General features: G+C 41.3%; 1 protein-coding gene across 1 annotated transcript; it reads left to right on the forward strand.

The window, feature by feature from the left end:
- Nucleotides 1-10,998: 10,998 nt before the first annotated feature.
- On the forward strand, nucleotides 10,999-13,339 carry LOC120441765 (eotaxin-like). The gene is made up of 4 exons (XM_039617156.1): nucleotides 10,999-11,181; nucleotides 12,664-12,790; nucleotides 12,861-12,919; nucleotides 13,013-13,339. The coding sequence occupies exons 1-4, from the start codon at nucleotides 11,112-11,114 to the stop codon at nucleotides 13,036-13,038; spliced, it is 282 nt and encodes a 93-aa protein (XP_039473090.1). The 5' UTR covers nucleotides 10,999-11,111; the 3' UTR covers nucleotides 13,039-13,339.
- The last annotated feature ends 371 nt before the right edge of the window (nucleotides 13,340-13,710 follow it).

A 13,710-nucleotide genomic window follows, 5' to 3' on the forward strand; every position in this document is an offset into this window, starting at 1 on the left:
AAAATAGTCACAGATCACTTTGATTACCTTGGGATATGTGTCACAAAGCAATTTAATTGTTTGTTTAAGAAGAATCTCCTCCCCCTGCTGGAACAGTGCAAGCACATGCTGTCCAGATGGTCCCCATTATCCTTATCTTTAATAGGTAGGATTAACTCAGTGAAAATGATGCTACTTCCAAAATTCTTATATGTTTTTCAATGCCTCCCTATCCTGATTCCAAAATCCTTTTTTAAATCTCTAGACTCACTAATCACTTCATTTATTTGGAATGGTAAACCTCCCAAATTGAAGAAATCTATTCTTCAAAGGCCCAAGCTGGTTGGAGGTCTAGGCCTCCCTAATTTCCAGTACTATTATTGGGCCGCCAATATCAGGTGTTTGTTGTATTGGAGACACTACCATCTCTAACCGTCACCACCAGTTTGGGTTGCCATGGAGTCATATTCAAGTGGGAAAATTTCTCTACCTGCAACTTTAAGTTCATCACTCCCTTTGGCATTGCCTCTACTCAGTAACAATAGAGTTGTCCAGCAGTCTCTTAGAATCTGGTCTCAGTTTAGGAAGAGTCTGGGTTTCCAGGCTTTCTCACTTCAAAGCCCAGTTGCAGCAAACCACCTATTTGTTCCCTCAATGGCAGATAATGCTTTTCATATCTGGCATAGAAAGGGCCTAAAATCCTTTGCAGACTTATATGAAGATGGACAATTTGCAAGTTTCTCTCAAATATCCACCAAATTTGGCATAGCTGCAGCTCAGTTTTTTTGTTTCTTACAGGCCAGACACTACGTGCAGAGTGTGACAGCAGAATTCCCCCAGATACCTCCATACAATGCAGTAGATGATTTTTTTAATGGTCAACCCAACCTCAAGGGGCATAATATCAGCCTTGTACAGTTTAATGTCTAATTTGCAATGCTCTTCAGTAGCTGCTATCAAATCTAAATCGGAAGAGGACCTTACCTTTCATATTACGGATGAACTGTGGGACTCTATCCTTGGCCAGGTTCACAATATATCAATGTGTGCTCGACATACACTTATCCAATTTAAGATAGTTCATCGGGGGCATTGGTCCAGGGATAGCCTGGCACACATATACCCAGGGGTGGACCCAGCCTGTATAAGGTGTGGGGGTGCTCCTGGTACATTGTTTCATATGTACTGGTCCTGTCCTTCGTTGTACACCTTTTGGAAATCTGTTTTCCATATGCTGTCTGATGTCCTGCAGCATCAAATTGAACCAGAGCCACTCTGTGCTATGTTTGGTGCGGTCCAGAATTTGAATCTGTCCAACTCCAGACTCAGAACATTAAACTTTTCATTACTGCTGGCCAGGCAAGCTATATTGCTGAAGTGGAAAGACTCTTCTCCCCCCTCACACACACAATGGCTAAAAGATATAATGTCCTGTATGGATTTAGAAAAAATAGATATACAGTTTGTGGTTCTAAAAATTACATTTTTAAACTGTGGACCCCCTTTCTGGACTCCTTTGAAAGGCCCACAACTACTGTTACTGATTAGCCCAAGGAACCCCCCCCCCTTCTTATTTTTGTCTTCTTTCTTTTCTTTTATGAGTCTGTTTGTTGTTGTTTTTTTGTTTGTGTTTGTGTTTTGTTTTTGTTTTTTGTTTTATTTCTCTGTGTTTTTGGTTTAGTTGGGCAGCAGGCTGCCAATTATTTGTTGTTTTAAGGGTCAGGGTGGGAACAAGACTGAAATTTTGAAAATTCTGAAGCATTTTGTGTTATTGTATACATTGCATTGAAACCTTTGTCTAATAAAAAGACTTTTGAAAGAAAGAAAGCAGTCGTACTGGGGAGTTAGATGCTCAGACCATCAAATTAAGAAACATGTCTCTTACAAACCTATTTCCTACTAAATAAACAGGAAATAAGCTTTTGTGGCTGTCTTATCTTTGGTTTGACTGTTTCTTGAAGTGTAGTTTAAACAGGAAGTAACATAAACAGAAATATGTATTACCATATCAGATAAAGAATGCAACTTAAGCAAAAAGTGCATAAAGGTTTGTGGGAACAAGCAAAGAAGAAAGGGGAATGGCACAAAGCAAGTTTCACAATCATTTAGACTGATTATGTTGAGTGACTTTTAAGGCAGGTATGTGCACGAAACATTCATCTTGCTGCAAGAAAAATGAGAAAATGGGAAAGAAAGCAATACCACTACCAGGGAAACTGCACCCCAGGAAATGTGACTTTAAACAGCCTCTAATTATTCCAGTGAATAAAAAGTCACAAAGATTTATATGAAGTAGTAATATATAAGGTAATAAAACCAGGTTTCACTTAATTACCAGTTAACAATATAAAACCTAACTTAGCCTACAGTTCCACACACCAGCACCAATCCCTACCCTGATGAGGACTCGCATAGTATTGTTTGTTTTTTTACTTATGAACACAAAGCTGACAACAAAAAGTTAAGTTCCTTCTAGGAGTATGAACAGGCAAAACCCAGAGCTGCACGACTGACTGTTCATCACTGCCTTTGTTACCTGTTGAATACCAGCGGCTAGCATGCTCTCAGCTTCTTAGCTAGCTTTGTGTTAGCATGCTGTCTGTGCAGATGCTTGCAAACAGGCTAAGTTATGTTAGCAATATAATGCAGTTTTTCTCTGTTTTCCGTCATACTCGTGTGCTTTTGTGTGATAAAAATAAAAGTAATGTCCATCCCAGATAGCAAGACGACATTGAATCTATGTTGATTTTTCATCCGAACCGTCGTATATGGTCGGGGTTGAAATGCCAATGTTGTAACAACATTGAAATACTGTGGTAAACCGACGGTCTTACTATAGAGACGTTGTAACGATGTTGATTCACCGTTGTTTTTTTTGTCATTGATATTTGATCTATTTGTAGTCGACCAGGTGACAACAACAACGTCGAGAAAACGTCTATTTATAGTTGACGATCATTCGGCCCGGTCACCATCAAAACCATCGATTTGTAGTTGAGCATTAAATTGCACTGCAACTGATCGGGTATAAAGTACCAGAGAAAGTAGATTTATTGTTCATTTGTTATCAATGACTTGGTCTAGTTCACCAGCTTTAAAAAAAAATCATGTCTACGTGCAATTTATGTATAGTTGACCGGAAATTAAAGCAGCGATCACTTGGACTATTCCGCAGCACCCCTCTCACATTGGTACATCCCCCCAGGTATTCATTGTCTTCTACAGTAGAGCGGGACATTTGATTTACTCTCAGCGAAATTGACCGGAGGAGGCATCAGTTCATGCACTGCACTGGCCTGCACCACGATTAGTATAAGGTAAGAATGAATGATTTTTTTTTTTCCTACTCGTTATTTCCATGTTTGCATTTGAATAACAGTAAAAAAAACTCGTTAATGTTGTACATTAACAAGTTTTTTACTGTTATTTACGAGCCGGAAATTGTGTCTACTTCTTACAATCCGGCAACAAATAAACTGCACTGCGAACAAAGTATATCAACAAAGAAAACATTTTCGTTTCATAATTTCTTCGTTATATTCCCTTACAAAGCTAGCTTTAACGCTTCGAGTTTTCCTTTGTTCTTGCCGTGGCCTCGGCGCTTGACCCAGACTTTCGCTCTGTAGTTGCTTAGTACTACAAAAAATTCTAAATCTGTGATATATGATTGATAAACGTAAAGTTAACTGTATAAACGTGTTCAATGACTTTGTTACTTTTGATGATTGGAGAGCACTCGTTTCAATTCGCACACGAAAACTTTAGACTCAGTTTGAATGCCCACGTGACTGTACGTTGCACGCTGACCTAACTTTACGTTGCACGCGTACATGACTTTCCGTTTCTGCCTTGAATAATGAATAAGGCTACGTCCACACGTACCAGCGTATTTTTGAAAACGCTGATTTTTCTATGCGTTTGCACCTTTTGTCCACACGTAATTTATGTCTGGCCGTACATTGTGTTTGTATTTCCAGGCACATTTCAGGAAGCAGAACGCAGTCTTCAGAGATATCCACGTGAACGCTGTGATACGTCTGACCTTCAGTCCGAAGAAGAAACCCAGACCAGTCTTAAAAGAAAGCACAAGTAAAACCCTTTTATTCACAAACATATCTTTGATTAAGAATTTATGATCTTGTCTTTATACATATCTGTGGTGCTTGCATACTGCAATATCACCACATAATATAGTCCAAAAAGTGGAAGTTTGTAAACTTTTTAAAATGCAAAGTCGTGTACACTTGTGCACTTCAAAAATTCATTGTATACTGTACCTTCTTGCACGTCTCTGTTTCCTGTGTGTGTTGTTAGAAATCAAACTAACTTTAGGAAACAATATGCCAAAAGCATATTTACAATTACTTAAGACCGTTTTAATTTCTTTTCTTTAGACCAAATCCCCTGTACACATATACGGACTCAGAGGATGAGCAACCTACAAAAAAACGGTTTCCCCAGGCCCCTCGAGTGAAAATACCAGGTAATATAATACTGTCTAGTGTCTGTGTACATATCTGTGTCTGACACAAGGAAACTTTTGACAAGTTGTCTGTATTCTTAAATACTTAAAAAATTATCTTTTTCTAAACAGCCCTCATCACTCCAGTCTGCCCCCCAGCCCACTGATAGCAACCATCATAATGCCCCACCCAGCTTCCGGCACCTTTCGCCACTCCGGCACAAGCCGACACAGCTTTGCGATCTCGCCAGCATGCAGAGTCTGATGTCTTCCCTATAGATGGTATGCTTTTAAAAAGTTTTAAAGCTGCATCACAATGTCATTGTACTCTTATCTAAAAAAAAACAAAACAATTTATACTCCTGAATGTCATCTTGTTGTGTTTTTTTTTTTTTCTGTAGATTCCAGAGACTCTGTGAGGCCACTATTACAAGGCAAGTTTGAAAATCTTGGAATTTCACAGTTTACATGGTATAACAAATATATGTGACAGGCAAAAACTAGTAAACACTTTTAGCAGTTACAAGAACTAACAAATGAATATCCAACAAAAGGGAATAGAAATACATTGTACTGCCAATACTTTGGTTTATTCTTTGTATGACTTGAAAATCAGGCTTTAGGGAAAACTAAATGACATGTTTCTATCATCAATTACATGAAGTAAACACACAAGCACTTGCATACACATTTAAGACATGAGACACGCTAATTCCATCTCTTAAAATGTGTCTATAGGTGAGACGCTTTGCGTTGATTGGTGCTGCTGGACCACACTGGAGGTGCGAGTCCGCCGTGTAATGGTTTATAAGATAAGATAAGATGGCCTTTATTAGTCCCACAGGTGGGAAATTTGTTTTGTTACAGCAAAAGTGCAAAGTTATGTAGCAGAAATTAGAAAACACTGGAATGCAATAAAATACAATAAAATAAAATAAAATACTATATACAATAGAATAAAATAGAATAGAATAATATATACAATAGAATAAAATAGAAATACAAATACTATATACAACTGAGTAGGAAAATACAAAAACAACTTCGTCAGAAGAAGAATTGCACGATAGCAGTCTTATTGCACATGTGTGGGTTTGTGTGTTTGATCAGCTGCAAAAGTCTTTATTGTAGAGTCTGACAGCAGTGGGGAGGAAAGACCTGCGAAATCTCTCCGTCCCACACCGTGGGTGCCGCAGTCTCCCACTGAAGGAGCTGCTCAGTGCTGTCACAGTCTCATGCATGGGGTGGGAGATGTTGTCCAACAGGGATGACAGCTTAGCCGCCATTCTCCTGTCACTCACCACCTCCACTGGGTCCAGAGGGCATCCTAGAACAGAGCTGGCTCTTCGGATCAGCCTGTTCAGTCTCTTCCTGTCCCCAGCAGAGATGCTGCCCCCAGCAGACCACACCATAAAAGATGGCTGAGGCCACCACAGAGTCATAGAAGGTCTTCAGGAGTGGGCCTCCACTCCAAACGACCTGAGTCTCCCAAGCAGGTACAGCCTGCTCTGCCCTTTCCTGTAGAGGGCGTCTGAGTTATGAGTCCAGTCCAGTTTGTTGTTCAGATGAACACCAAGGTACCTGTAGCTGTCCACAGCCTCGATGTCCATACCTTGGATGTTCAGTGGTTGCAGTGGAGGATGTTTGTGCCATGGAAGTCTACCACCAGCTCCTTGGTTTTACTGGCGTTGATCTGGAGGTAGTTCAGCTGGCACCAGTCCACAAAGTCTTGAGTCAGTCCTCTGTACTCCTTGTCGTCCCCATCAGTGATGAGGCCGACTATTGCAGAGTCATCAGAGAACTTCTGCAGGAAGCACTGGGTGGAGTTGTGGGAGAAGTCTGCAGTGTAGATGGTGAAGAGGAACGGAGCCAGAACCGTTCCCTGTGGGGCCCCTGTACTGCAGACGACCCTGTCCGACACACAGCCCTGAGTCCTCACATACTGTGGTCGGTCGGTGAGGTAGTCCAAAATCCAGGTAGTGAGGTGATGGTCCACTCCAGAGTTCTCCAGCTTGTCCTTCAGAACCGAGGGAAGAATAGTGTTGAAGGCACTGGAGAAATCAAAGAACATGATTCTCACAGTGCTCCCAGCGGTCTCCAGGTGAGCGAGGGAGCGATGTAGGAGGTGAATGATGGCATCATCCGCTCCAATGCCAGGCTGGTAGGCAAACTGAAGTGGGTCCAGTGATGAGCTCACAAGGCGCGAAGCTGAGCCAGGACCAGCCGCCCAGGGTCTTCATCAGGTGGGATGTCAGAGCCACCGGCCTGTAGCTGTTGAGGTCCTGGGGCGTGAAGTCTTTGGCACTGGAACAACACAGGAAGTTTTCCAGAGCTGTGGGACTCTTCCCAGCCTCAGGCTCAGGTTGAAGAGGTGCTCCATCACACCACACAGTTGGTCCGCGCAGGACCTGACGACCCTCGAGCTGATGCCATCTGGACCCGCTGCCTTCTTGGCTTTAATCCTCCTCAGTTCCCTCCGAACCTGGGTGGTTGAGAGACAGGCTGGAGCCTTGTGTTGAGTGTGTATTGGATGCTGTTGTTGGGGGTGGGAGGAGTGAGCAGGGTGAATAGAGGAGGTGTGAAGTGTCTGAGGTGTCAGAGGTGGAACAGCAGCAGTGGGGGTGGGTGAGTCTGCAGCCGATGTTGGAGACTGCCTCATGGCTGAATCAAATCTGTTGAAGAAATGATTCAGTTCATTTGCCCACCTCACATCCCTCCCAGGCAGAGAGTTCTGATGTTTGTGGCCTGAGATGGTTCTGAGGCCTCCAGACTTCACCAACATTGTTTTGCTGAAGCTGGTTCTCCATCTTTTGCCTGTAGCTGTCCTTCCCATTCCTTATCAGTCCCCTAAGCTCTCTCTGCACCCTTTTCAACTCCTCTTTGTCTCTGGATTTGAAGGCCCTCCTCTTCTGCTTGAGGACAGCTTTAATTTCTGAAGTAATCCAGGGTTTGTTGTTGGAGAAACACCGTACAGTCCTGGTAGGTACGGTGTTATCCACACAGAAATTAATATAGTCAGTAATGCATGTAGTAAGGCTGTCGATGTCCTCTCCGTGGTCGTCACAGATCACCTCCCACACGGTCGACTCAAAACAATCCTTAAGAGCCTCCTCGCTCTCCTCCGACCATCTCTGCACTGTGCGGGTGGCTGGTGGCTCCCCGCGCACTAAGGGGCTCATACACAGGGACAAGGTGCACCAGGTTGTGATCAGATCTGCCTAGGGAGGGAGAGGTGATGAACTGTATGCCTCTTCAGCATTGGCATACAGTAAGTCCAGTGTTTTATTGTCTCTGGTCGGGCAGGTCACATACTGGGTGAAGGTGGGCAGTGTGGAGTCCAGTGAGGCATGATTGAAGTCCCCTGATATTATGAGAAGGGCTCTCGGAGATTGTGTTTGCAGTCTGCTGACCACAGAGTGGAGAGAGTCACAGGCTGCATCCGCGTTGGCCGAGGGGGGACATACGCTGTTATCGCGATAACATGCGAGAATTCCCGGGCAGGTAGTATGGACGCATGCTAACGGCTAACAGCTCAATGTCTCTGCTGCAGAGTTGTTCTTTACAGTGATGTGCCCGGGTTACACCATCTGTCATTCACAAACACTGCCAGTCCCCTCCTTTCCTCTTACGCTCTCTCTCGTCCTGTCCGCCGCAGCAGCTGGAATCCCGGTAGTGTCACGCTCGTGTCCGGAGTTAGCGGTGTTAGCCACGACTCCGTTAGCATCATGATGCTACATTGCCGGTACTCCCTCTGTGACCAGGTTAGCGACGTTAGCTCATCCATCTTATTGGGCAAAGATCGTACATTTCCAATAATTACAGAAGGAAGAGATGGTCGATAACGTCTCCTTCTCGGGCGACGGCGCTCCTTCCCAGCACGACACCCCGTCTTTTCTTCCTCAGTTCACTGGGAATGTCGAGTCTGTCCGCCGGCAGTACCGCTGCGGGGACGCAGCGCTAACAGCTGATCCCTACTGTAAACAAAGGATCCCTGCTCTGGGTCCCCAGACACGGGTGAAAAAGTAGAAAAAACTAAGAAAAACAACCAGAACTAGCACAAAACGGTAGAACATGGTTGCAGAGTCTAATTACTAATACGTTAGTTATAAAAATTACTAGAAGAAAAAAGATAAGAAGGAAAGAAACTCAGAATGAGCAGAGCTGCTGTAACAGGCTGCCGCACACGGGGGGCGCCGGAAGATATTTATGCCATTTATTATGCCATTACAAAGGAGCTGGCCTCTGTACTCAACTGGGCAGGGGAAAAAACCAAGGACCAGACAAAGCAAAAAAGGGCATTTAAAGAGACAGCGCTGTGCAGATGCATATTTGGTAAGTTTTACTGTTTATTGTAGTTTTATGAGCCTAAAGTGAACAATAAAGGGATCAATTGATGTGCTGGGTGCGTTTCACATTTCCTATGGTTTTTTTTTTGCTATATTACTTTGTCTTTCTTAATAACAAGACTTTCATGTCCGGTTAATCTGGAGATGGAGTCTTTGGTCTTCAGCTTGTTTTGTCCTCGGGTTGTACACTTTGTACAGCCCGAGGACCCCATGTTTTCTTTTTTCTTTTTTTTTTTTTTAAAGGATACACGGCACACCATGCTAAGACATATCACATTTTCAGCTTATAGCTCTTTGGGAATCAAATGCAGCAGTTTGCTGATTTCCGCCTGGTGACTTTCATGTTTATCAGCCTAGGAGTTTACATACTTTCTCCCTGCTGAAGACAATTAACAAGAGCTTATTCATGTGCTCTAATTCCCTTTTTTTTGTCTTTGTTTTTTTTTGTGTGTGTGTGTCTATTTTTGTCCTAGATGGCCTGGCGCAGCAGTTAGGGGCGAACTCTATGTCGGAGTTGGTCTTTGCTTAAGCAGTCCAGAAATGGCTCAGATATGCTCCAGATCGTACGGGTGGCGCGCATCATCCATCCCCATCCCGGAGTAAATAATAAAAAGTGACGTGAAACATAGAAATGTAAATAGGAAACTTTGTCTTTTAATAAAGTATTTTGCAAATGATACATGTCTATTGACCTTTTTTGTTTGGTTTTTTTTGTTTTTTTTTTCAATAAAAAGCAACTGTGCAAAAGAGGTGGAAAATTAACACCATAGCTCAACAGTGTTTCAATATCAGAATCTGACATTGTTTCAATGTCAACAGTATTCGAAAATATAACGTCGAATCAATGTCAGGTTTCAACATTGATTCAACATCAAAACCTGACGTTGTTTCAACGTTAAAAATGGGTGCAAGAGTGACGTTGGGTCAACGTCACACTTCAACGTTGCTTCAATGACGTCGCCTGATATTGACTCAACATTGTTTCAATGTTTCCTTGCTATCTGGGATGTCTGTATTCCTCAAAAGCTGTATCACTGTACTGCACCACCATGTTCCTCCTCCCACACACAAACTGTAATCAGGTGATTGTAGCGCAAGTGAACAGGAAGAAAAAAGCATTTTGTATGCTGATAGCTGCATATAAATCAATATAATTGTAACTGTAATATAATTACTGAATTTAGTACATTAACGGTTACATTACAGCATTATTGAAAAAATGCTGTAATCTTTTAGTATAAGCAACTAAAAGATTCCAGGAAGAATGTCATTTGGTCAAACGAGACCAAACTGGGGATGTTTGGTGATAATACACAACACCACGTTTGGTGAAAACCAAATACAGCACAAACACCTCAACTGTCAATCACAGTGGAGGGGTGATTTGAGCTCGCTTTGCAGCCACACGACCAGGATCCCTTCCAGTTATTGAATCAACCATGCCCTCCTCTGTATACTGAAGTATTCTACGGTCAAATCTGAGGCCATCTGTTTGACAGTTAATGCTTGGCCTGAATTGGATCATGCAACAGGGAAATGAACCCGTACACCCCCCAAAAAAAGCCATGTCCTCAAATTTAGGCCAAAATGAAAGAAATGAGAGCGCTGTCAAAAGAATTTGACCTTTACATGTGTGTGTGTTGGAAGATTAACACAGTCGACACAAATACCTTTCTGTCACACACTTCCTCCAGAGCAGAGTGTGAAAGTTACCATCTGCCAGAAATGCACCGAAATGAAATAAATAATGAGAGCGTCTCACTGCTGCTAGTTTTCAGTGGGAGTTTAATGGCTTAAATTACAAACAAAAGTTTAAGTTGTGGGGATTTATAGATGAAAAATAAGCAGCCAACCATTAACAAATGATGCAAATGTGAATAGATGTGCATCAGGATCGTTAACAGGCATCATGACTCACTAATATTTTTCACTTGAGGCCTGATGCACAATTGCAAGAGATAAACGGTCATAGTCAAAATGGAAAAACAATAATCAACGGGTGAATTAGATCCATCATTTGTGACAAATGTTAATTGATACACAAACTGTTGGTATCAGTTATTTTGTACACTATATTAAAGTGTCTGTAACCTTTCTGTATGTGTTTCTCTGGAAGCTGCGAGAGAGCTGTTGGTGGTTTGAAACACTCAGATCTCCCTGATAAGGGGCGGAGGGCTGATATGTCACACCATGCACTCACAAAGACCTGTTAAAACACGTCATCAGTTGTGCCTGTGAATGTTCCTGCACTTACCAATAAATAACCAAACACGAATCAACTCATATAGTTTCTACCTGATCAGTGAGCCAGACCATCAGTGAAAATGTCTCTGAAGATCCTCTCCATCACTCTCCTCCTGCTCTCGGTGTGTGTGTGCTGCCACTCCTCTGAAGGTAACTATGCTCTCACTTTCTAAAGGAAAACAAAAAGAATAAAATACATAAAACTGATCACAGCATTACTTTTTCCAACAATGGCTTCTAGCTATTTGTGATGAAGGGGAACAGTTGCTACTTTTGGGGGTTTTTTGGGTATGAGTGCTCTGTAAGGACTCAGTCGCATTCTGGTTGATTGGTTAATATTAAAAATAATTAAACGATATATATTTTATTTCCAGTGACATTACCCAATTATGTTTCATGGTGCATTGCATGCTCGGCATCATTTGCATCACCCTTTTGACTGTCATAACTCCAAACTTACTATGGTTGCACAGTGTGCAATGGTTTCTTTCAAGCTAATTCTGTAGCCAGATCTTAATGCCGTTTAGTTTTCATGGGGGTTTTTTTTCTGCGAGGGGTGCATACATTGTGGCTCATTGGTTAAGTGTGACAATATCATCTGCAGGAAATAAGAGTGATACAGAGACACAGAGTATAACATGATATGTTACTATGAGATAATTCTGTTTAACATTCAGCTACCTGCACATCTTAATTCTGTCTTTTATGATTAAATAATATTAACTTTTGATATAATCCAGTTTTATTCATATAATATCAAATCACAGCACTAGTCACCTCAAGGTGCTTTAAATTGTGAAGTAAAGATACAATATTACAGAGAAAATCAAATGACTCCCCATGAGGAAGCAACCATGGGAAGGGAGTAAGCTCCAGCAGAACCAGGTTCGGGGAGGGGCAACCATCTTTAGGGACCTATTGGGCTGAGGGTAGAACAAACAAACAACAAACATTCTCTGAAAGAGATCCAGAGATTCATAAAAAAATGTTATTAAATGGAAAATGATGTTTAAACACACAGTAAGTATAAAAAAAGTGAGTGAAGAAGAAACACTGAGTGCATCATGGGAAGCCTCTAACAGCCTAGACTCTGGATAGTCATGTTTATTGATATCATAACCATTGCTAGCAAATTTAGCTTAATGTGTTTTCTCATTTTCCTCTGGAAAGGAAATTGACATGCTCTACCGAAAAAAAATTAATGGCCAGAACAATCTGAGACCTCTGTTAAAATGTATTTATGGAAACTTTCTCAGTGATCCAAGAAACAAACACAAAGGAAATGATCACATACCCTCTATTATAAAAATAATAGAAATATATATAAAGCGAAAGTATTGAGAATATTTGATTCACAACCTCAGAAAAATGTGTTCATGCACTGTTTTTATCAGACATTAAACGACAGAAACAAGGTTTATTAGTTTTCGTATAGTTTTTTACCTCTCAGTGACCTTCATTTCTGTCAAAGTGTAAAATTTTTACAGAGTGAGGCACAAAAAAAGGCTCGCTCACTATCAGATAATTTCAGGTAACATTTGTTTTGTGATGTAAGGAGTTTCATAACTTTGGTTTTCCTTCTAATCAGACTTTTCAGGTCTATTAAATTAGTTTTAACCTCTTACCTCTCAGATTCAGCTCCTCCTGAAAGAAACGCCCCGTGCTGCCCTGCAGTCACCACAATCGATATGAGCCCTGAGGTGGTGGGGGAAACATATCATGAGCTGCCTGCAAGACCACCCTGTGTGAAGGCTATACTGTAAGTCAGCACATGTTGTCCTACATACAAACATATACAATCTCTATAATCTTCTGTCTTTTATTTCCAGATTCAACACAGAATATGGACAACTTTGTGCTGATCCAGACGCTCAGTGGGTCAAAGATCGTAAGTCATGTTAAAAGAAACACACACAGAAATAAATGCAAAGTATTTACAGAGAAAAACTGAAGCTCCTGCTTGTCTGTTTTTCCTCTCTAGTCACTGCCAAAATGAGGAAGGTGTGAAGCCTGTCTGCTGCATCAGTATTTCCAGTATTTCCATCACCATTTCTCAGCCTGTTTTGAAACTTTTTTTGCATTTTTTTTTTACTCTTACCTGTGGAGTAACCCTGTATTTTATTCACGCTGTTGACTTCATTGTTTTTTAACTGATCATTGGAGCTCAGGTTTTATTTGTCTTTTGTTTTGCTTATTTGTGAATCTCTTTCTGTGCATTATGTGTTTATGTGAAGCACAATTTGGCTGTGAAAACAATATAAAAATAAACTTTTGTATTATTGAGCAAATATTTCTTGCTGTTGTTTGAATCCCCTATTGCATTCCACTAGTGTTTTAACTGAGGATGATCGCTGAGTAGACTGTCCAGGTTTTTTATAAAACTTTTACCCAAGTTTATGCAGCTCACGATGAACATAAGTGGGTCGGACCAGTGAAACTCCCTTTTCTATCAGTCTAAAGACGTTTAATGACAAATTAATCCCCAAGAAATCTTATTATATGAAAAAAGCACAATGTAAAACTTCATCTCAGTTTGCCAGTATGTTAAAGAAACACTCCTTTAGTTAATCAATAAAATGTATCAGCACAACTCTCCAGACAGAAAATTTTGTTAATTCACAGAAAATATCTTGTTTTTTTTCTCTTTTTTTATTCCTGTGGATATTGTGAAAAAGAAAC

Source organism: Oreochromis aureus, linkage group 9 (genome assembly GCF_013358895.1).
Source record: "Oreochromis aureus strain Israel breed Guangdong linkage group 9, ZZ_aureus, whole genome shotgun sequence".
Taxonomy (NCBI): domain Eukaryota; kingdom Metazoa; phylum Chordata; class Actinopteri; order Cichliformes; family Cichlidae; genus Oreochromis; species Oreochromis aureus.